The 24,383-nt window shown below is 36.8% G+C and overlaps 2 protein-coding genes across 2 annotated transcripts; one reads left to right on the top strand and one right to left on the bottom strand.

Annotated features, from left to right (window-relative positions):
• The first annotated feature begins 10,409 nt into the window (after positions 1-10,409).
• LOC133864740 (protein SRG1-like) lies at positions 10,410-13,405 on the top strand. The gene is made up of 4 exons (XM_062301152.1): positions 10,410-10,864; positions 11,713-11,960; positions 12,552-12,876; positions 13,079-13,405. The coding sequence occupies exons 1-4, from the start codon at positions 10,613-10,615 to the stop codon at positions 13,313-13,315; spliced, it is 1,062 nt and encodes a 353-aa protein (XP_062157136.1). The 5' UTR covers positions 10,410-10,612; the 3' UTR covers positions 13,316-13,405.
• A 3,658-nt stretch (positions 13,406-17,063) lies between these two features.
• LOC133863020 (pyrophosphate-energized vacuolar membrane proton pump 1) lies at positions 17,064-23,544 on the bottom strand. The gene is made up of 8 exons (XM_062298988.1): positions 23,176-23,544; positions 20,287-20,861; positions 19,819-20,198; positions 19,168-19,254; positions 18,760-19,090; positions 17,822-18,232; positions 17,628-17,687; positions 17,064-17,532 (listed from the first exon to the last, which is right to left on the bottom strand). The coding sequence occupies exons 1-8, from the start codon at positions 23,414-23,416 to the stop codon at positions 17,326-17,328; spliced, it is 2,292 nt and encodes a 763-aa protein (XP_062154972.1). The 5' UTR covers positions 23,417-23,544; the 3' UTR covers positions 17,064-17,325.
• Between the last annotated feature and the right edge of the window lie 839 nt (positions 23,545-24,383).

The following is a 24,383-nucleotide window of genomic DNA, read 5'->3' as shown; positions in this document are numbered from 1 at the left end:
AAAACCCATATAATTCTGAACATTCTAAAAAATATATATAGCAACCTAAACAAAATGGCTGAAAATCGAGTAAATCATACAAACGAAAACAAAAATATTCCATAAAACATTCAAATGAAGTAAAAAATAAGACACTTAGTTTTAGTTTAATCCATATAAGTTAAAACATATTAAAATTTTTGTGCTCATATGAATAGTTTATAATGAAAAAGAAGTATAAAGAAGAAGAAAAAAACAGTAAGAAGAAAACATGGTTTAATCTAATTATCAAAGCATTAATAAAAAATTAGCAGGAATCTATGATATTGTTAGTGTGATATCTATTATATTTAAATATAGATAAAACCCAAGCAATTATAAACATTTAAAAAAATACTGAACAAACTGAACGAAATATTTTTGTACGAACACAAAATAAAACAAAATCTTTCATTAAACATTTAACGCAATCAAATAAATCCTCACATCATGTTCAATGCTTAATATCTCTTTGGTCATGTTTCAAAAGTATTTAAATTCATTTTATGCACAACAATCAAATAAATTTTTACCGTGTTTTACTTTCACAAGCATAACAACACCTTAAAAATAAAAAAAATAAAAAAATTCAAGAAAACATAAGAGTCTTTATCTTAGTTTAATCGATATATATTAAAACATGTTTAAATCTTTGTTCTCAGAGGTATACACAGTTTAAAATGAAAAGTATAAAGAAAAAAAATATCAAGAAGAATACATATTTTAATCTAAATATCAAAGCATTAATACAAAATTAGTAGGAATCTTTGTGTGATACTTATTATATTTCAATAATTTTGAAAATTAGGAAAAAAAATACAGAGAAAAATAATCATTTTTTATAAAAATTTATTCCCATAAGTAGATATGGTTGAAAACGAAAAGTATAAAGAAAAAAAAAAATAGCAAAAGATTATCTAGATTCTTTTTTTTTTGAACTTGTAGCATGTGCTACATCTATTGTTAAACAAAGCCATAAGGCATTACAGAAACAGACAAGAGGTACAAAGAGACCCGTACATCCTAAGCCAGAACCAAGTCTAACTTTAAGCAGCTGCTTAAACAATACACAAAAATTACAAGGACATCCTTTTGAGCATCTCTTTACAATTAAGCACACTCTCAAAAAGAAAGAAGGTTGATCTAGCTACCACAGCCAACAAATAATCCAGTAAAATTGTGCATTACAAAGACACACTATGAAACACAAAGAAACAAGAGAATAAACAAACAACCAAAAAAACCAACATTGCCAGCATTAAAAAAGAAGACCACCGCCTATTGAGGTGGCGCGTACAAAACACGCACTGTCCCCTAAGGCTTCCCAAACATCAAACATCCACTGCCAACTACCAACCACCACCAGCTATGGCCTGAAAAATATGGCGTGACTCACACGTGCCTGTCCAAGGAGAGAGATCCCTCTCACGTGCAGACCACGCGCTGGCAAGAACAAGTGGCAATACCACTAGCTTGAGGCGGCCGCACTAGTTGACGACGGTGAACAGAAGTGCATAAAACACAAAGTCCTTCAACCTCTACAAAAAAAAAAAAAAAAAAAAAAAAAAAAAAAAAAAAAAAAAAAGAAAAGAAAAGAAGAAGAAGAAGAAGAAGAAGAAAGAAAGAAAGCAAAGTCCTTAAAATAAAATAAAATTATGTACTTCAACACTCTGTTCTTCTCTTGAATGTTGCTGCTGGATGGTCTTTGTTTCACGATTCAAGATGTTTCAAACCCTAAAAGAGAGAGGTATAAATAACCAATCTAAGAGAGTAATATGACTTTTCAGCTTGCTTGTACGGTTTCTTTAGAATTAATGCATTCAATACCTATATGGTCAATTATGGGTAGTTAATGTAGTACGTTCTTAGTTTTAAATTTTGTCGCTCTATAATTTAATTTTGGAGAATCGTAAATTCTGAAACCATAATATTATACATTAAAATTTTGATTTTAATGAAATCTCATGTAGGTGTAGTTTAGAATGAAAATAAGTATGAAGAAGAAAAATATCAAGAAGAAAACCATGATTTTGATTATCAAAGCATAAAATAGAAAATTAGTATGAATTATTATTTTTTATTTTTATTTTTTTTATTGTCGATGTGATACCTATTATATTTCAAACCTATATAATTCTAAACGTTTGAAAAAGCAAATGAACAAAAAAAAATAAAAAATAAAAAAAATCTCATAACATTCAAATGAAGAATTGCTCAACCAAAAATTTTACAAACAAAATGGAAACATATTTAGATTTCAACCAAAAATATAAATCATTAATTGAGAGAGAGAGAGAGAGAGAGAGAGAGATTGCTTGTATCATTAATAGATAGTAAAATAGAAACATATTTAGATTTCAACCAAAAATATAAATCATTAATTGAGAGAGAGATAGACTACTTGAATCATTAAGAGAGAGAGAGAGAGAGACGTATTAAATAGATCGGTTCAATTTTATTTAAAAGACTGGTTTATTCACAAAAAAGTATAGGTTCATGCCACATGTCACCATTCTATGGAATTTTGAGGAAGTTAGAACTCGGCTTTACATATATATATATATATATATATATATGATATGATAGGATAACCAATCTAAGAAAGTAATATGAATTTTCAGCTTATTTGTACGGTTTCTTTAGAATTAATGCATGCAATACCTATATGATCAATAAGTAGTTAATGTAATACGTTATTAGTTTTAAATTTTGTCTCTCTATAATTTTGGAGAATCGTAAATTCTAAAACCATAATATTATACATTAAAATTTTAAACTTAATGAAATCTCATGTAGGTGTAGTATAGAGTGAAAATAAGTATGAAGAAGAAAAATAGCCAAAAAGAAAACTATGATTTTGATTATCAAAGTATAAAATAGAAAATTAGTAGGAATTTTTTTTTTTTTATTGTCGATGTGATACCTATTATATATATATATATATATATATATATATTTGAACAAATAGAACCATTTCTTTCATTGATAGAAAAAGACGACCTGACAAAGAAGATCTAGGGAGAAAAACGTTCCCTACAAAGCAAGTTACAAATCATAGAAGGAGAAGTTTCAGTCCAAGTACAATCAACAAATTGAATAGTAGCCTCCTTTGCCAAAAGATGTGCCACCGCATTAGCCTCCCTTTTACAATGAGCAAACTTGGACAAGTTGAAAACCATTTGCATATGCTTAATACTATCTACGTAGTGCTCAGTGAAATTTAGGAGGGGATAAGCCAAATTGATATCTTGAATAAGCTGTAAAGAGTCCCCTTCAAATACAACATCCGAGAAACCTTCGGTGATAGCAAGCTGAATAGCATGGATTGCAGATATGGCCTTTGCCATTTTTGGCTCCACCATGGTTTGTTGGAAGGTACACTTAGCTCCTAAGAAATTCTCCGTCCAATCCCAAGCTACGCAACCCAATCCAATGAACCCCATATTTATATTTAAAGCGGTATCTCAGTTAATCTTGACATAACTTGAGGGAGGAGGCAACCAAGAATCAGCTGCCCCTTCTGCAACCCGGTCAGGCGGTCTAGAGACATTGTTACACTGTGTAAACTCCTCCAAGGCCTTTGTTGTCTTAGAGAAAACATCATTCGGATGCTTGAACTTGCCCTCAAAACCAAAGAGTTCCTCTATGCCATATACTTTGTGCCACCATTGCTAGAAGAGCCATGTTATCAGGACTCAACCTGGGCAAGAAAACCTCAACCAGCAAATCAAAAGATCCCATTCTAGTATTACACTTCTTAAAAATGTTTTCCTTACAACCCCCTACATCTTGCGCACTAGGACACTACCATAGGGCATGAACAATAGTTTCCTCCTTCCTTTCATCGCATGGGCAGAGATTAGAGTCCACAACCTTTCGCTTAAAAAGATTAAGCTTTGTTGGAAGGAGATTATGACATGCTCTCCACATGAAAACCTTCACCGGATTTGGGACCCTGAGATACCAAATAACCTTCCATATATCACTATTATTAGTAGGGGAAGAACACTCACCAAGGGTACGCTGTTGGAGTGCCTTCCTAAGATGGTAGGCACTACGGACAAAGAACGAGCCAATTTTAGTCCCCTGCCAAACCAAACAGTCAGGAGGGAAAGTAGGGCAGATAGGGATTTTGGAGATGACATCTGCCTCTTCTGCTAAAAAAGTGGACCGAAGCAAAGTAACATTCCAGCCCCCAATCTTTCCGTCCATTAAAGAATCCAAAGTAGAATCAGAAGTAAAGGAGGTACTCATCATGGGGGATTGAACCATAAAAGAAGTAGGCTTTGGGATTTTGGAGATGACATCTGCCTCTTCTGCTAAAAAAGTGGACCGAAGCAAAGCAACATTCCAGCCCCCAACCTTTCTATCCATCAAAGAATCCAAAGTAGAATCAGAAGTAAATGAGGTACCCATCATGGGGGATTGAACCATAAAAGAAGTAGGCTTTGGAATCCACCTATCCCCCCATATTTTAATACTATGCTCGTCCCCCACTCTCCATATCAGCCTTTGATGCAGTAAATCCTTGACAACATAGATATTACGCCAAGCAAAAGAACTAGAGCCTAGAGATGAGTCCAAGAAAGACGAGTTTGGATAATACTTGGCCTTAAGTATCCGGGCAATTAAGGAATCAAGATTCTTCATCAACCGCCACCCCTGCTTAGCAAGAAGGGCCTTATTAAAAAGAGTTAAATCCTGAAACCCTAGACCCCCCCTTTGCTTTTGACAATTTCATCTTCTCCCAACTCATCCATTGAATTTTGGAATCATTTGCCATGTATCCCCACCAAAACTTTTGCATCATGCGGTTCATATCTTTGCAAAGAGTGATCAGTAGAAGAAAAAACACTAATTTTATAGGTCGGGATAGCTTGGACAACTGCTTTCAACAGGATCTCCTTCCCAGCCTGCGGTAGAAACTTCACCTTTCAATTGTTCAACCGCTTCCATACTCTATCCTTAATTCCATTAAAGGACTGAATTTTTGATCTACCAACAAGAGTTGGCAAAACCAAGATAAGAATCAATCCTTGTAGCTTCTGTCAGTCTTGAAATATTAAGGATTTCCACCCTTCTGTCCATAGTTGTGTTGCGACTGAAAAACAAGGAAGTCTTTTGGAGGTTCAATTTCTGCCCAGTTCTAGCTTCATAAACACCCAGAATCCGCAAAACCCCACGCCATTCCACCTTATTTGCCTTGCAAAAAATAAGGCTATCATCAGCAAAGAATAGGTGGCTAAGTTTTGGACCCCTCTTAGAGTTAGGGACTCCCGCCCTTGTGTGTCTCTGCATGAAAAAGCAATGAGCTGAAAGTCTCAGCACAAATCAGAAATAAGTAGGGTGAAATAGGGTCACCCTGCCTTATTCCTCTTGATGGTGTAAACTTCCCCACAGGGCTCCCATTGATCACAACAGAATAAGACACCAACCGAATGCATGCCATGATCCAATTTACCCACTTTCCATCAAAGCCGAGTCTCCTCATAGCTGATTCCAGGAAAGCCCACTCGACCCGATCATATGCCTTACTCATGTCTAACTTGATCCCCATAAAACCCACCTTGCTCCACATGCTAGTCTGCATAGAATGCATGGTCTCGTTGGTTGCTAAAATGTTGTCCGTGATGAGTCGCCCAGGGAGGAAGGCACTCTGTGTACTAGATATAATATCAGGCAAGACTACCTTGACCCTATTAGCAAGAATCTTAGAAATAATTTTGTAAACAACATTATAGAGACTTATAAGCCGAAAGTCAGTTACACAAACCGGATTACAGGTTTTGGGGATTAAAGCAATATTTGTAGCATTTATCTCACTGTCCAGGGAACTAGTTTCAAAAAAATGGAGAACGGCCTCGCATACCTCTTTGTGCACAATACTCCAGTTCTGTTGGTAGAAGCAAGCTAGAAACCCGTCTGGACCAGGGGTTTTGAGAGGGGCCATCTGGTTAAGCGCCGTGCAAATCTCATCCACTGAAACCACTACAATCAGCCATTCATTCATATGAGGTGTAACCCTCCTAGCAAGATGCCGAATACGTGGCTCTATATCAATATCAGCCCCTGTCGTGAACAACTCTTGGAAGTAGTTGACAAAAGCCCCTTGAACCTCCACTACATAGCCTCCCATGCATGTCCACAATTTGTTGGATGGTTTTTTTCTAGCTGCGCTGATTTGTACAAGCATGAAAGAATTTTGTATTTTGTCCCCCAACCTCAACCAATCTTCCTTAGCCCTCTGCCTCCATTTTAAATCCTCCTGCTCCAAAAGAACATTCAGCTCTTTTTTAAGAGGAGTCTCTACCCCCAACTTGCCGGAGAAGTTGCAATTCCCCCAACTTTTCTTGAATTTGAGCTTCTCCTTTGTTACCTAATTTCCGAGCCCAATGTTGGATAGTTTTTTGGCAAGCCTGAAGCTTCTTTTGAACTACCCCCTAGAACTATCCTTTACCCTCCACACCTTTTTAAGCATATCATGGTGATCCGGGTGTTTAGTCCAGCTAGCTTCATAATGAAAAGACCGTGATTTATTCCACCTCACTTCTCGATTATGAGAGAAAGAGACCAAGATAGGATTATGGTCTGAAAAGCACTGAGATAGTACAGACACCTCCACCACATTGAACAACAAGCACCAATCTGAATTAGCCACAACCCTATCCAAACGTTCCAGCGTCCTACCATTAGACCAGGTAAAAAGAGGTCCTCTGAATCCCAAATCTTAAAGATGACAATCCTCCAGCACCATTTGAAAATCCCGCATCTGTTTCTGAGGTCGAACCGCTATACTAGAAGTTTCAACTCCTAAGGTAATTTTGTTGAAATCACCTAAACAAAGCACGTAATCAATGACATACTAGCCAGACACCGTAACAAAGACCATGCTTTGTGTCGTTTTGCAGCTATAGGATGCCCGTAAAATCCCATAAACTTACAAGGAATACCTGAGCTTCCCATATTGATAACAACATTTATGTGCCTTCTGCTGTAATTTTTGGATAGAAACCTGCCATTCCGACTGCCAAAGTAGAATAAGGCCTCCACTATGGCCCTTGCTGTCCACCATGAAAGAATTATCAAAACCAAGTTTTGACTCCAAAAAAGAATTGCTTTATTTTGAATTAGCTTAGTTTCCATCAAGAAAACCTAACCGGGTTTCTTGCTCTTCACCGGATGGCGAAGACCTCGAACTGTCTAGGCGTTCCCAAGCCCCCGACAGTTCCAACTTAGGCAATTCATTGCTGAGGGCGGGGCTATTCAACAGCCTCCACCTTATCTCCTCTAAAGAGACATGACTGATCCACTGCTTGCTTCTTAGGATGGGTAGGACGCTCATCATCCTTCCCATCCAAAGTAACCGATTTTCGCTTACCTGAACCTCTGGAAGATATAAAATCTGAATCTTCAGAACCTCTTCCCCCACCATGCTTGTCACTCTGTGCCACAACTGGTAGAGAAGGAGGAGGAACAATTTCCAGTGGCTTCCACGAGGCATTAAGCCTAACAACCGCTGAGAAAGAAGATTTATCTGTGGTAATAGCCTTGCCGCCTGTATTACTATTTTCTACTCTACCTATGGGAACTACACGTGGAATCATGTTAGTCTTAAATGAATTCGATGGCAAAACACCACCTTCAAAAATGGATTTCTCATTTACACCTATTTAATCCTATATAATTCTGAACATTCGAAAAAGCAAATTAACGAAAAAAATAAAATCTCATAAAATTCAAATGAAGAATTACTCAACCAAAAATTTCATAAACAAAATGGAAACATATTTAGATTTCAACCAAAAATATAAATCATTAATTGAGATATATATATATATATATATATATATATATATATATATATATATATTAAATAGACCGATTCAATTTTATTTAAAAGACTGGTTCTGTACTTAAAGGACCGGTTTAGTCACTAAAAAGTATGGGTTCATGCCATGTGTCACCATTCTATGCAATTCCAAGAAAGAACTCGACTTATATATATATAATATGATATGTAATAGCTTATAATAAACTATCGTTAAATATAAATTAATTGCATAAATAATAAATGTATATTGAATGTTAATATGTTAGTGTATATAAGTATTAAGTATATAAAATAATTTTTGTGATATATTATATGTTATATGTATATAATTTCAGTATTTTTTTTTTCTATTTGTATATATATAATATCTCTATATGCTATTATGGTATATACATAAATTAAGGTCCTTGTGTACCTAAAAGAAACCAATTGTACCTAATACAAGTATATGCTATAATGGTCTAGTGATTTACTTAATTTATTGAGTCATTTCTACGTACGTACTACTATACATAAAGAAAGAAGCTGATAAATGTCAAACAACAAGATTGTGTAGCAATACTGCAATATCACGTGACTCTGCATCTTTTTTTCTGCCCAGAAACCCAGTTGTCACGCACAGACACATGCCATGATTTGAAATAAAATAATTTGTAGGGTCATTAATTTTTATCTTTTTGTTGGCTTTGAAAAATATTATCTCAATTGAAAGTTTTGAGAGATTACCAAGCGGGTGGTAATTTAAAAGGATACAACTTGTCCTTAATGTTTTGAATATATATAAAAGAGAAAACAAAATACAAGAAACAAAATTTTTATCAAACGTAGCCTGCATCTTCTAGTGGTACCTTGATATTTGAATATATATATATATATAAGGTTTAGTTAGCTTCTCCTTGGCTAGATTCTCAAAATATATATGTATATTAATGTACTCGATCTTGATGAACTCCCCAAGTGATCGATTCTCTCCCTAACAAAATTGAAGTGGGAATCTTAAAAATCTCCTCAAACATGAAAGTAAGGCATAGTATGAACTTAATAATGCATTTCTACAAGTGGGAATTGATGGCATTCTTTCTCTATGAGTACTGCATTTTCCGATTGAAGCAGGGGCCATAAATATTTTGCATATTCACCTCTTGAAGTCGACAAGTAATTCTCAAGGTGGCCACCACTTTGTGGGCGTCAGTCATTTACTACTCATGAATAATATGCACCAGATGTCTTTGTCCCAAGATGACTTAAAAAGTCTAAACCAATGATCTCAAAAAAGAATCTTAGAGTTGTTGGACAAATTTTGCAAGGACATCCTTGTCGTGTAACAATCAAAAGAATTGAAATGTTAATGTTTTCTATGGATTGCTGAGTCAGATTTCAAAGCCACCTTCTTAGCTTATCTTTAACAAGACCTACCCTGTGATGTCACTTACCATCACTCCACTCCCTCCTTAATTTTAATTGTGCTTATCAAAGACTAATGGGCTTAACTCACTTTCAAAAGACGCACTAAAATAGGAGGGATGCCCATAGTTTATAAACTTCACGAGTCTGAAAAATCTTGACAATGTGGAATTTTTTTTATATGCTCTCTCACGTGTAACATTATGGCCAAACTCGTGGACAACAACAGAAAAAAAAAAAAAAAAAAAAAAAAAAAAAAAAAAAAAAAAAATTGCCCAAAAACCCAAGGAACCTGCTTTGATACTATATCAAAAACCAATGAGCCTAACCACCGTCAAAAGACTTCTGGAGAGGGGAATGCCCTTGACTTATAAACTTCACAAGTCAAGGAAATCATGGCAATGTGAGACTCTTTGATAGTGCTTGCTTCAAATATCTTCCATCCTTAAGTGAAATGTCGAGAAACCATTTCATTTTTATGATTTAATTTAAATATATTTAATGGTGTAAATGATGTCACGCATTGAATGCATTCAAAATATTTAAATAATGTGGCATCATGTATACCATTAAATGCAATAACATTAAATCGTGACCATAAAATGAATCATCTTCATTTCAATTGAAATGGTAAGCCAAGCGTACAGCTTAGCTTCCAAGCTTTATCCCAAAATTGCGGATCTAACCTTAATCATCCAACCCTAGCTCTATTAGTTAAATGCATGACAAGTTAAGGCAGAGGAAGTAGATTAGTCTTAATACTATAAAACTAACAACCCTCAAGAACACATGAAGGGATTTTAAGATTTTGGTATATTACACCTTATTGTTGAAAATTTATGTTGGGCAATTTCTGTTACATTTATGAAGAACATGAACAAAAGGATAAAGAGTTTTGATAATGGCAGTTAGATCTCAATCTAACATGCATGAACTCAAAAAAGTTTTTTTTTTTTTTTTTTTTTTTAAAAAAATGAAGGCAAATTTGTTTTATAAAGTTGTTAAATATTTAGGCTTGTCTAGCTTATTAGTTACAGGCTGGCATTAGGCTCAGGTTATTAACTCTAACTTGTAGATGATTAACATTGCATTCAAAATAAAATTCCATCTCAACTTTAGCTCATTATAACACTGTAACCTTAAAGGAGCAATCAAATATCAACAAATTGCACGACATGCAGTCCCACAAGTGGGTGTTTCATTACGAGTCTATGACCATGAGCAACAAAAGTGCCCAAACTAGCTCCAACCATTCACATGTCACTGGATAACCTTTAAGTCAGCAAGTAACATTTTCAAGTTCTGAGATTAATTAAAGATCCCTTTCAGCCTGAATCCTCCTAGTCTTGAACTGACAACATGGCCGGAGTTCCCCCTCTCCCAGCGGAGGTACTGCTATCAAAGCGTGTCCAGGAAATGGTCCTCAACGGTGAAGAACCACCACCGCTATATGTTTGTAGAGATGGTGATGAAACCGAAGAGGTTTCTTCCACCTTATCTTCGATTCCCATCATCGACGTTAGTCTCTTCTCAGCTTCGGCACCAAGCAGTAAACAAGAAGAAGAACTAGAGCAACTTAGATCAGCACTCTGTTCATGGGGCTGTTTTCAGGTCTAAACTCATTTTTCTGTATTTAGTTGTCGAGTACTATGCCTTTTTCTCCTCCAGAATAATCATTAGGACCAGAAACTATAACAATCTGCAATTTTGCAATCGTATGGTTGTATAATTAGATCTTGTTTTGATGGTGATGCACTGATGATGCTATAGATATATGCCAGGACATGCCCTGAAGCTGGAAGGGTATAAATAAAGGATCTTATGCCTGATCAGATTCTCAAATACAAAATTTGAAGTTTGCAATATGGTTTCCATTTTATTCTTCCCTTTCTATATGTTCAGCGTAGCATAAAGCAATACAACTGAAACTCAAGTCCCACATGGAGAAGATAATTAACCCATGGGATGGATAGATTATAAAGGAGTTCATAAGTCCTAAGTCTCACATTATTTTCTTACTATGATAAATTGAACTTTATAAGCAATTATGGGAGCTCTAATTGTAATTTAACTAGTCATTTTAGACTTATAGCAAAGATATTGTTAATGATTTCTTGGATCGTGCAATCTAGTAACGTCACGAGGTTGTAACACTGGCATACCCCAATTTCACAATGGGAAAACAATTAGCCCATATAGAGTGACCGAGCTTTATAAGCGATTTTTTGGAGTTTCAATTGTAACTTGACTAGTCTTTTTGAAGTAACAACGCAAATGTAGCTAACACTTTCCTTAATTAGGTCGATATATAGCCGGTCCAGAAAGTACTCAGAGATCATGATTAGATGTGTTATGAGGTTTCAAAAGTCCTTATGTTCAAATATTTGATTGGATTGAGTTGTTCATGTCTCAGGCTACGAATTTGAAACTCTTTTGGTATTACATGATTGGTTTTGCAGGCAAAAGGCCATGGCATTTCAAGTTCATTTCTAGACGAAATACGTAAAGTGGCAAGGGAATTCTTCCAGCAGCCAATGGAAGAGAAGAAGAAATACGTTAAAGGAGTTGCAGACACTGAGGGGTATGGGGGTGACCCGGTCCCTGAAGAAGGTCAGCCCCTTGATTGGTCCGATCGCTTGTTCCTTGATGTGTACCCAGAAGATCGAAGGAAGCCAAAATTCTGGCCAGAAAGCCCGGCATCCTTCAGGTGCTTCCACCCTGCCCCCTTTAATCGGAGAGAAACACCAAAGATATTGTCCAATGAAGCTAATAAAAAAACTAGTTAATCAGGAAAATCGAATCCTGAGAGCACTTGCATCAAGTTGTTTATTTGCTATAATAATTGTTCAGAAGTCATCGATGATGTGCAAAAAGTTTAAGTCGATAGGAAATAGTTTAACACTCCCTTCAACAAATAATGTCTCACACGTGAGTTAAATGACAGATACAAAGTTTGTACTCAAGACGTTTTGAATTCATGACTTTTGTTATAATTTCATGTTAAAATCATTACCAATCGCAAAAGCTTAAGTTGATAAAAAATAGTAGACTTAATCATTTGAATTAATATTCTAACACAATTATATTGAAATACTTGTAGATACAGTTCCATCATGTATGTATTTCTTTTTTAATTAAAAGAGAAAAATGCGACCTCTTAATGCTATTTCACTCTCATACACCTTTTAGGCCTGCTAAAAGGGTTTCGTATTTAGGACGAGGTAAATTTAACCATTTAATTAATATTTTAATACTTTCTTTTACATGTTGGCTCAAATTTCTTAATGCAATCGTGCAGAGATGTTCTAGAAGAATACACGGTGAAGATGAAGGTGTTTACAGAGACAGTGTCCAAAGCCATTGCAAAGTCACTGAGCTTAGAAGAAAATAGTTTCTTAAACCAGTTTGGTGAACGAGGAGCGCTGCAAGCGCGTTTTAACTACTACTTGCGCAGTGATAGGCCTGATCTTGTTCTCGGCTTGAAGCCCCATGCAGACGGATCAGGATACACCGTTATCTTGCAAGATGATGTAGAAGGTCTTCAAATCCTCAAAGATGAGCAATGGTTTACAGTTCCCACAATTTCTGATGCTTTCCTAGTCCTAATGGGCGATCAAATGGAGGTATATATCATACATCTGTTTCTTAATTCGTCAGGTTAGAGTTAATTTATATAGTTTTATACTTATGACCTAATACGATCGGCCTGAACTCAACACACAAACACGAATAGTCATCCCTAAGTGTACCTATGTCACGCAGTTTGCATTATAGGTTTATGAAATAATACATGGTAGCATTTATAACCGGTTTTCTATTATACAGATAATGACCAATGGAGTGTTCAAGAGCCCAGTGCATAGAGTGGTGACCAACTCGGAGAGGGAGAGGATTTCTGTGGCAATGTTCTATACGCCCGAACCAAACAAAGAGATTGGACCAGAAGAAGGCCTGGTCAACGAGGAAAGACCAAAGTTATTCAAGAAGGTGAAAGACTATGCAGATATACACTGGGAATACTACCAGCGAGGAACCAGAGCACTCCATGTAGCAAAAGTTTAGGATTGATTTACCATCTTAATTACTCTTCTGTGGTTTTTATTTGCCTATAATAATTCTCTCCTAATTAATCTCTGTGCTTTATTTAAACAATTTGTAGGTTTGGAGAATGCTTCCTGTTATGTTTTCATCTAGTGTGGAACAATGTAATCTTCATCTTAATTTGCCACGAAAACAGCTTCCAAATGAACCAAAAAATTCCAGAAATTACGACTTTATAATTGGGTTTTTTTTTTTTTAAATTACGACTTTCAAAATCATAGACAAATGGGTTTTTTTAAAACACACAATTTTAAAAGATAAACTACGATTTTAAATGTCAAACTGCGATTTTACAAAAGGTTTAACTGTGTTTTTAAAAATTACGTTTTCAAAATTCACTTTTTAAAATCGAATATCCAAACAAACCCTAAATGCGCATCAAACAAACTAAATTCTATACTTTTATAGTATGCATAAGTATATTATTTGGTAAAAACTTCTACAGAAAAGTTTTTGACGTCCGACCCTGACCTCAATAGCTTCTTAACAGCAATGACTGGATTTCAGCCTTGTGGACTATCCCAGTGCCCCATGCCGATCAGATTTAATTCTTTAATGCTCGTACGCCATTGCTGAGGAAACTGACCCTCTGCAATGCGACTAGGGCCAATGTTCATTGCTCTTCTTCAACAAAACATCAATGAAGTTGTTATACAAGTATCATCTTCTATATAGCCAAGCCAAAAAAAAAAAAAAAAAGAAGCTATTTCCAAGAGATACAATTATTGAAATTCCTACAATAAATCCCACAAGGATGTGTCTTATGTGCATGCATGTTACTATGTGGCTTTGAGGGTAGTTCAGCCACTGCCAATTGGCCAAAAAGGAAAGAAAAAAAGGTTGGGGTTTGGCCCCCTGGGAGTGGCTGAAATCGGATTAGGATCCCTTACAATTTCAAAGAAATTTGAGATTCTCAAATTTATTTGAAATCAAGCCATTTTTTACATCAAAATGACATGAAAAATGCTGCATAATAAATATATGACATGTTAACAATGAAAAAAAAAAAAAATCATTCAAAAATGTTTTTTCTTCACTTTTGAAAAAATGCTTCTTTTTTACTAAATCAATAGACAATTTTTTACTCAACTTTTTTATATGACATAAAGTGTAAGAAAAAACACTTTTGAATGATTTTTTTTTTTTTTCATTGTTAACATGTCATATCTTTAATATGTAGTATTTTTAATGTCATTTCGATGTAAAAAAGGGCTTGATTTCAAAGAAATTTGAGAATTTCAAATTTCTTTGAAATTGTATGGGATCCTGATCCGGCCGAAACCACCCCAAAAGGCCAAAAAGAAAAATAAAAAGTTGGAGTTTGGCCCCCTTGGAGATGGCAAAAACCATTCCTAGGCCAAATGGGGTTGGCCGCACCACCTCCAAAGCCCTTGGGAGTGGTTGCGACCACCCTCAGATCGGCCTTAGGGTGGCTCAGCCGCCTCCATTGGCCAAAATAGGGGTGGCCAGCCATCCTCATTGGTCCAAAGAGGTAACTCAAGCCACCCCTTCAATTTTTTTTTTTTTTTAATAATTATTATTTTTTTAGTTTTTTTTTAATATTTTTTATTTTTTTCTTGATATTTTATTTTAAGTTTAGGATAACTTCATTTAAAGGTACTGAACTATCAACTTATTTGACTTAAGGATACTGAACTTAAAAACATCTTAAATTAGAGTATCTAATTTTTAAAACGTCTTAATAACATGTACTCGGTAAGGATTTGCACCTTTGATTTTGTTGGAAATGAGCTTTAGTATTATATAGATCTAGATGATTATGAACTCTAGTTGAGATCTCCATGATGAGATTTTGACCTGGGTTTGTGTTATGTACATCATTTTCATTACATGTTTTTTTGTTCTCTGGGTTGTAAACTAACCATTTTCATTTTATGTGAAAGAAATAGAACGAAATGCCTAATGAAATAGGTTCTATCTAATTTCTATTTTATTTTTTCAAAAAGAAGAAAAAAAAAAGACGGAAAAAATGAATTTAATATTTTTTTTCTTTTTTTTATTATTATTATTATTTCAAATTGTTGGTATTAGTGTTTTGTGAGCGTCTAAATAGTTTTTTTTTTTTTAATTTTTTTTTTATTTTTTCAGATGTGCTAGATCATGAGCTTCAATGTGAGGAGACGCTAGAGGGGATCAAAAAGAAATGAGAAAATTTGGAAACAATGCGACTAGCCTCCAAGACCATTGTTCATTGCAATTCTTGAACAAATCATCAATGCAGCTATTATTAAGTACCATCTTCTATATAGTTACCTTCCACCCCAAAAAAACTAGTTTCAAAAGATCAAATTATTAAAATTCCTACAATAATTCTCATAATGATGTGTTTGATGTGCATGTTCCTCCTTTGCCCCGGTAGTGCAGCAAAAGTTTAAGAAGATTGTAGAAGTATTCCTCCACAAAGACATGCATTGCCAACCCATGGCCCCTCTATTTGTGGGGAATATGATCCTCTCCATTTCAAATGAAATGAATGCTATCTATTTTATATCTAATGATATACACCGTTAGATGTACCGTCCTAAGTCTTAACCTTTCATTTAAAATAAATATTCTTTATTTCATTTAATGAAATGGAGATATCCTATTCCCATTTGTGGAGACATGCATCGCCAATAAACCAACCCATGGCCATTGGTGGTTCAGCCACCCCCTCATTTGGTTGAAAGTAACTCATTTGGTCAAGGTGGTGGCTCAACCACCCACTATTCCAACTTTCATTTAAAAATAAAAAAAATAAAATTAGTTTTTAGTTTTGGTTTTAATTTTTAATTTTTATTTATTTTTTTCTTATTTTTTTCAAATTTATGAATGCATTTTTGTCTTATGCTTCGTTTGTTTCGGTGTAAAATGATTTCGGCATTTTACAGTGTTTGGTAGAGGCAAAAATAATGGTTAACAAAAATCATTTTCGGTTTAACCGTAAACTTTTCGTCCTTGCACACATATTTGATATCCGATTGTTGGAATTCGGCAGTGGTCGGTCGTCAGAATCCAGGCGGCGCCGGAATCCGGCGACATCTGGCCACCGTCGCCGGATGCCAGTGGACCAAATTCTGGCCGAAACTTGCCAGAACCAACCATGGTCAGAAATCGGCCGGATTTAGCCAAACTGGCAGGAATCCGGCCAGATCTGGATGGATCCAGCCGGATTTGGCCAAAATGGCCGGGATCCGACCGGATCTAACTAGATCCGGGGGAGTCCCACCGAAATCCAGCAATTTTGGCCGAATCTGGCCAAACATGCTCGCCAAAATCCGACAATAGCGACCAGACGTTGCCGAATTCCGACAACAGTTACATTTTCACCCTTCGTAATTTTTTCGTACGAACCAAGCACCGAAAAATATTTTCGAGAAAATTATTTTTTTTTAAAATGATTTCATCAAAAATATTTTACGATGGAAACTATTTTATATCGAAACAAACAGAACATTAGTTATAAAATTTGAGTAGAGGAATTGGTGACTCGTCAGGCCCATGACCTGAATACCACGCAGGTTCAAATTCTATCCCCGCCTAATCACTTGAGATGCAGGCCCATGACCTGACTAATACAGGTTCAAATTCTGTCCCCGCCGAATGACTTAAGATGCTAGGGAAGCAAGCAGTTGCGTCACAATTGTCTTTCTACTGGCCACAAGGGATATATTGACGCAAATTAAAATTTGGGGAGACAATCGGGTGGTAGTTTGATAAAGATATGTGAACTTTTCCCAAAATGCAATTAGCAAAGCCAATATGAAGCTCAATTCTCAAGACTACACGACCCTCATACTTGGGTAAATCATTTCCCAAAATTAATTCTCAAATTCACGATTGAATCCAAATACTACCTAAGGGCGAAGGATAATGAAAAAAAAAAAAAGTTAATAAACCTCTTCCATCGGACAAAAAAGAGATAAATGGAAATAAACTTCTTCCCCCCAAGCGTTCTTGCCATCCCCCTCCTAGAAGATCTTGAAAAGCAGGCCACCATGAGTGGCAAAGAAAGGAGCGAACACAAGGGACTCCACTGCCATGAGCTTAATAAGGATATTGAGTGATGGACCTGAGGTGTCCTTGAGTGGGTCTCCAATGGTGTCACCAATCACAGCTGCCTTGTGTGGATCAGACCCCTTTGGGCCAAGGGTCCTAGCATGCTCTGAAGCACCAGCCTGACAACAGGATCCCATACAAATCGCATTACTACATAATATTGCTCAAATAATGATATACCAGCCACTTCAGATATTATGACTTCGAGGCTTACCTCAATATACTTCTTAGCATTATCCCATGCACCACCAGTGTTAGATGCAGATATTGCTATCTGTAAAAGAACAAATCCAAAAAGCAACAATAAGCCAGCAAACAAATACAAAAACCATAAGCAATATGAAGATCTATTGGGCAATTTATAATATCCCTGACAATTCGAGACGCAGACAGTTATTGTAACAGTACCTGAACACCAGAAACAAGGGAACCAGCCAGAACACCGGACAGCGTCTCGACGCCAAAGAAGGTTCCAACAATAAGAGGCGTAAGCATCACAAGGGCCCCAGGAGGAATCATTTCCTTGATGGATGCATCAGTAGAGATCTTGACACAGGTAGCATAATCAGGCTTGGCAAGACCCTCCATGATACCTGGAATAGTGTTGAATTGCCTGCGAACCTCCTCAACCATTTTCAAGGCTGCACTTCCGACACTTTTCATGGTCATGGCAGAGAACCAGTAAGGAAGCATGGCACCCACTATCAGTCCAATGAAGACCTTCGGGGTCAATACATCAACAGTTGAAATAGCAGCACGACTCACAAAGGCACCGAATAGAGCCAAAGACACAAGTGCAGCAGATCCAATGGCAAATCCCTATAAGCAAATGAGAATTGAAGAAGCTCAGTGATATCCATTAAGAGAAACGCACGATAAAGGGATAAAATTGTAGTTTGAAGTATATCCCTAAACGCATGACAAGGTCAAAGAAGACCAGAACAAACAAGAGGGCACGAGAGCATTCACCCTAGCTTATGTCAATTGGTAAGGAGTTTTACGCTTGTGGGAAGCAGGAAGCTGCATAAATGAGTCTCCCTAGTCATGTTAGAAGCGGCACCAAGGCAATCTTCCCAGATTATGTTCGACTAGTTCCATTAAAATGAAACCGCTAAACTCTAGTCATTTGGGAGTATCATGGGCACTTCACCCCAACTACAGTAATTTTACACAAAAGAATTGAGACATTGTAATCCTTCAAATACCAGACAATCGTGGAAGCAAGAGAAGTGGTTGATGACTTTTGAGTTTTGCGTAAATAGTTTATACTAACAGTCCCTTGTCATGACAATCATAGCAGGAATACCAGACAAGTCCAAAGCGCATTCTAAAGGGTATCACAGTACCTTGCCAATGGCTGCAGTCGTGTTCCCAGCAGCATCAAGGGCATCAGTTCTCTCACGGATTCTGTGGCTCATGCCCGCCATCTCAGCAATGCCTCCAGCGTTGTCACTGATAGGTCCATAAGCATCAATGGCCAACCCAGTAGCAATGGTGCTCAGCATCCCAAGAGCAGCCACTGCAATGCCATACATTGCAGCAAAGCTAAAACTAACAAAAATGCTGACTGCAATGGCAAAAATTGGAATGATGACAGATTTGTATCCCAGAGCAAGGCCAAATATAACATTGGTGGCAGCTCCAGTCCTGCAGGAATCAGCAACATCTTGCACAGGGCTGCAAGGAAATTCTTCGGTCAATATATGAAGGTTAGAAGCAAAGGGATGGAATCATTGTCATCTTAATATTTATACCTGTACGCATTGCTCGTATAATATTCTGTAACAAATCCAATTATAAGTCCAGCCCAAAGACCAACACCCACGCACAAGAAGAGCTCCCTGCAGGCACAAATGATTTCATTAGTTGCATCTCAATAATGTTCTACAAGTTCATATATCTGAACACTTGTGGGAGCCAACTTATGGAATTCGACCATGGTTAAAGCAGCATGACTTCAAACAATCTTGACTCAGTACTTTATCAAATCAATGGGTACATCACCAGGCAGTTCATGGTCTCTGTAATTCACAATCCAGCGCCAATGTTCATTTTTCATTCTCAAGTACTTGGCTAAGAACATAAGAATATGGGGTACAGAAAGCTTGAATTTAGAAAATCTCTGACCCTAAACAAATCCAGGTTGAAGAATGCCTTTCTTTGTGCAACAGTATAGAGCATACACAAATGCATTACATCTGGAACCTAAAAACTAAAGACCCACTAAAAAATACATATGAACCAAAATTAGAATGATTATCAGATCATTTAATTAATGATGTGTGAATTATATATTAGAAAAAAAATCTAGAAAGATCTTTGCCTATATGCATGGCTAACAACATGTATAGAATAAAACCTTATATGCTTATACAATAACACGTGAAAGGAAATTTAAGTCTTACCAGTTCTTCACAACTTTTTGAGTCCCAAAATTGTAAATTGTGAAGGATGATGGCAGGGCAATCCAACTAACTATCGCAATTCCCACAGTCATGAGAATAGTGGAGATAATGAGTTGCTTTTTCAGTGCTGGTTCAATTTCCTTGACAGCCTTGATCTCAAAGAAATCAGTTGCAAAGAGGGTTGTGATCAAACAGACAAGGATGCCCATAGAACTGATGAGAAGTGGATAACACATTGCAGTGAAATCATGGTTGATACCAAAAGAGGAGATGGAAGCAACGACAAGAGCAGCGCAAGATGATTCAGCATAAGAGCCAAAAAGATCAGATCCCATTCCAGCAATATCTCCAACATTATCACCAACATTGTCTGCAATTACCTGAATGAAGAACAAGATAATTTAATCGTTAGAAAACCAAAAGAACATGGACTAAAACAACTAATTTAAGAGAGGAGATATGGCTTACAGCTGGGTTTCTTGGGTCATCCTCTGGAATGTTTCTTTCAACCTTTCCTACAAGGTCAGCACCAACATCTGCAGCCTTGGTATAAATACCACCACCAACTCTTCCAAAGAGTGCCATGGAAGATCCACCAAGGCCATAACCAGTGATAGCCTCAAAAAGACCTTCCCAATCCTCGCCATAGTACAGCTTAAAGAGATTGATGGCAATGTAAAGAAACAAAAGACCATTTGCAGCAAGGAGAAAACCCATCACCGCACCAGACCTGAATGCTACAATGAAGGCCTTGCCCACACCCTTTCTTGCTTCCAAAGTTGTCCTTGCATTGGCATAAGTAGCAATTTTCATCCCAAGGTAACCAGACAGAACTGAGGTGACAGCACCAAGCAAGAAAGAAGCAGTGCTGAAGATTGCAGTTGCAAGTCTTGGCTTGCACAGCTTTTGCTGATCATAAGTGCAGGGCTGGCTCTTCGTGCTAAAGCCCTCCACGGACCCCAGGAAGAGGAAGATCAGAATTGCAAAAGCAATCATAAAGACCCCAACATACTGATATTCAGTAAAGAGAAAGGATGTCGCACCTGTTACATGAATGCAAACCACAGTTCTAGTAAATTAGAAATACAACCATGTGGTGATCTGCTTGCAATCAGTATATATAATTAGCTTACAGCAAAAAGCCTAAAATCATATCCATTCAACACGTGGATTGTAAACTAATCCAAACTACAAAATAATAAAGGACAACTATTGATAAAAAGCAATATATGTCACAAGATAAAGTGCAGTATATCAAGTTGCAAATAGGTTGGCAATACTACATAAAATTAAGCACTAAAGCTGGATGACATCTAAAGATGCGGCAAAATCAGGGACTAACAAGAACCACATCATCATAAATTTTTATTCACAAAACTAGAGAAGTCAAATCAAGAGTCTCATCAATGCATGGTCAAAGATTCTCATGTAACCATAGTCGAGCAACGAGAGAATGGAAACGACGTGAATAAAAGGACCTATATATTGGCATCCACAAATCAGAAGTGACCAAGTAAACGGTTGCAAATAGTGCCATCCAAGACTTGGAAAATTAACATTATGACGAGATTGTTTAACCACGAATTATATTATAATAATTTGGGAAAAGCATACCCCCTCAAACTAACACTCAATTTGCAATGTGCCCAAACTAAAGATCATCAATATCCCCGCCAAACTACAAAAACAATTGCAATCTAACCCCTTTGTACCAAAAATGACAAAAATACCCCTATCAAAAATTTAGAAAAAATAATGAGAAAAAAAAAAAAACTGGTGACCCACGTCAGCGGCTGTGGGTTCACCAGACCCATGGTGGGTTTTTTTTTTTAAAAAAAATAAAAAAAAATAAATTCTAAGGATATATATATATATAGTTTAGGGGCATTTTTGTCCTTAAGGGATACATTGCAAATTTTTGGTAGTTTGGAGGGCATTAATGCAAGCGATATATAGTTCAAAGAGACGTTGCAAATTAAATGTTAGTTTGAGGGGACCGTGTATTTTTCCCTAAGAATTTAACTGAAGTGAGAAGATTCCATTGCACACGTTTGCCAAAATAATAATTAAACTACCACGAATAATGTCATCCAGAAAGGAAATACCAATAAATCTAACTTCCACAAACAAATTTTTATCAGCATTAAGAGAGAATAGCATGCCTCTACTGTTTTACAAAATTAAGGAGAGCTCCATTTCCACATGCCATTTTGTTTTCTCTTTTTCTTTAATAAGAGAAATACTCCTAAATCAATAGTTCCAAATCAGCAACAAAACTTGATTTACGTAGGACAAAAAAACTAGCTCCCGTTTATAACAATAAAAGATAAACGCGAACAACCTTTTATACCCCCAACAATAATACGAAAACCCAAAGAATAAAATACAAAAGAGAGAACAATAGTCAGAAGTGATTCTTTCTTTCTATGATAAACAAATACGCGATTCGATGCCAAAGTTACTACACGCCTACACCACAAAATGCCACATATCGCGGATGACACATGCACGTGCACCAGGCGTGCAGCGCACTAATAACAATTTATATACTAACACCGAAAAGCCAAATTAACTTATGTAGATAAAGACAAAAATCATTAACATGCCAGTAGCAAAAATATACAACAACCGACGAGTACAACTGTATTACTAATTATGTTCTTCCCAAATATACAGATGATCTAGATCTAAATGCAGCAAGAAAATACTAGAACTGTTCGATTTCATTATCTTGTTCATATTAGAATAAGAGATATGCAAATTCATTTTTGTGAGTTTACAGGTTCAGTTCTCTTGTTCATATCCGTGAGATATGCAAATCCACCTTTCACCTTTGTGAGTTTCCAGGTTTAGTGGTGAAATTAATAAATAAATAAATACGTGGAAGAGAATGACACATCTCAAAATAAATACTAACAAAAAAAAATTGCGTTTACCCCACTCAGAAGTGCCAGCTCCGTAAAAAGTTAAGAAACTATACGTAGTAGTCGTCAAACAAAGACGTTTCCAAGGGATTTCTTTACCGTACAGACCCCTAACACCCCGTTTGGAGTTTGGTAGCCGAAGAAGAAATCTGTTAAGAGCTCACTTTCTTCTTCTTTTATTTTTGCTTGTTTTCTCGAAACCAAACGGAGCTAAAGCTTCGTGCCTTCGTGTTAACAAGAGACAACAAAACAAATGAAAAATAAAAGTTCATATTTTTACTTCATATAATTTCTCCATTTTCCTGACTACCAAACAATATCCAAACCTCAACTTTTATCACGAAAAGCCAAAAACGCAAACATGAACAAGAAGAAGAAGAAAAACAAGCACGCAGATCTAAATGAAAACTGAAGATCTACACGCTGAGCTCACCTTCGGAGATGGCGCTCTGAATCTCAGCGCACTTGGCGACGACATTCTGGTCGTTGATGCCGTCCTCCTCCTCGATCAGGTAGTCACTGTAGCCGTTCTTGTTAGCGGAGGCGGGCGCGTGGCGCTCGGGCGTGAGCTTCACGCGCGAAACCACGAGCCACTGCACGAGCGAGAACACGATACCTATCACGGCGCAGACCGGGATCACGATCTCCGTCGCAAGCTCCGATAGCAATGCCATCCTCGCCGGAACCCTAGCTCCTCTTCCGTGTCCGTACACGCCGGAAAACGCACAGCCCAGCCCCACACAACAAATTAAAGGATAGAGAGAAACGGAGGAGTCGCAGAGTGAAGCTCTTCGGGTGAGGCTCAGGTGGATTTATATTAAATATCCGAGGATTAAGGAAAATGTTTATGTGTAGTTCGTTGTTTTCGTGCCACGTCGAATCTATGATCTGGAACGTCTGATTAAGCTTTTAATTTGTGGATTTCGATTTTTCGTGATCGAACGGTCGAGGTTTGGGGATTAAGTATAAAGTGTGGGGACCGGGTTATATGGTGAAGCGGGAATGGTTTAAAAAAAAAAAAAAAAACTAAAGCGCTTATTTTCGACGCATCAATGTCGGAAAAGCTTTTAATTTATTTTACTGCCCTTTTTGTTGCTTTTTCGGAAGGACAATTTAATATTCGTTGCACCGCACCAACAGTGGAAATGATGCTTCACCAAGTTCGATAGGTGCTTGGAGGTTGTAGCTGTGGGTCCACGTGATAAACACGCGGGTGGGGAGAAAGTGAACGGATGAGATGCGATCGATAAGAGTGGAGTATCGTAGCGTGGAGTGTGGCTTAGAGCAGGGGATGGTGGCTAAAAATCATTTTGTGGTTGAGGATAGTGTGTGTGTGGGTGGTGTGGTATTTGGAACGGTTTTAGAGGGTCCTGACGTCGCGTGTGTTGATTGGCGTGCAAAGCCTCCCATCCGGATAATACTTAAATTTCTTTTTATTTATTTTCCAACATCTGTTTTCCTCTACGTGACTATGTCCACTCCATGTTCTTGCATTCCACTCTCGGACTCTCCGGTAACGTTGGAGGTCCAAACTCCAAAAAAGGAAGATACAAAACAATTTTGGAAAATAAATTCGTATTTTGGAAGAAAAAAAAAAAAGGAGTAATTTGACATGTGAGTATGTGACGGTTGTATAAAGTT

Source organism: Alnus glutinosa, chromosome 3, assembly GCF_958979055.1.
Source record: "Alnus glutinosa chromosome 3, dhAlnGlut1.1, whole genome shotgun sequence".
Taxonomy (NCBI): domain Eukaryota; kingdom Viridiplantae; phylum Streptophyta; class Magnoliopsida; order Fagales; family Betulaceae; genus Alnus; species Alnus glutinosa.
Note: the sequence above shows the minus strand (reverse complement) of the source record. Positions and strands in the feature narration are given on the sequence as shown.

Excerpts from the sequence above, each read along its gene's own strand:
- LOC133864740 (XM_062301152.1), top strand. The coding sequence starts at position 10,613 with ATGGCCGGAGTTCCCCCTCTCCCAGCGGAGGTACTGCTATCAAAGCGT. Across the intron at positions 11,961-12,551 it reads GAAAGCCCGGCATCCTTCAG|AGATGTTCTAGAAGAATACA; the intron begins GTGCTTCCACCC and ends GCAATCGTGCAG. Across the intron at positions 12,877-13,078 it reads TAATGGGCGATCAAATGGAG|ATAATGACCAATGGAGTGTT; the intron begins GTATATATCATA and ends TCTATTATACAG.
- LOC133863020 (XM_062298988.1), bottom strand. The coding sequence starts at position 23,416 with ATGGCATTGCTATCGGAGCTTGCGACGGAGATCGTGATCCCGGTCTGC. Across the intron at positions 20,862-23,175 it reads TCAGAGCGCCATCTCCGAAG|GTGCGACATCCTTTCTCTTT; the intron begins GTGAGCTCAGCG and ends TTCATGTAACAG. Across the intron at positions 17,688-17,821 it reads CCCTTGTTTCTGGTGTTCAG|ATAGCAATATCTGCATCTAA; the intron begins GTACTGTTACAA and ends GTTCTTTTACAG.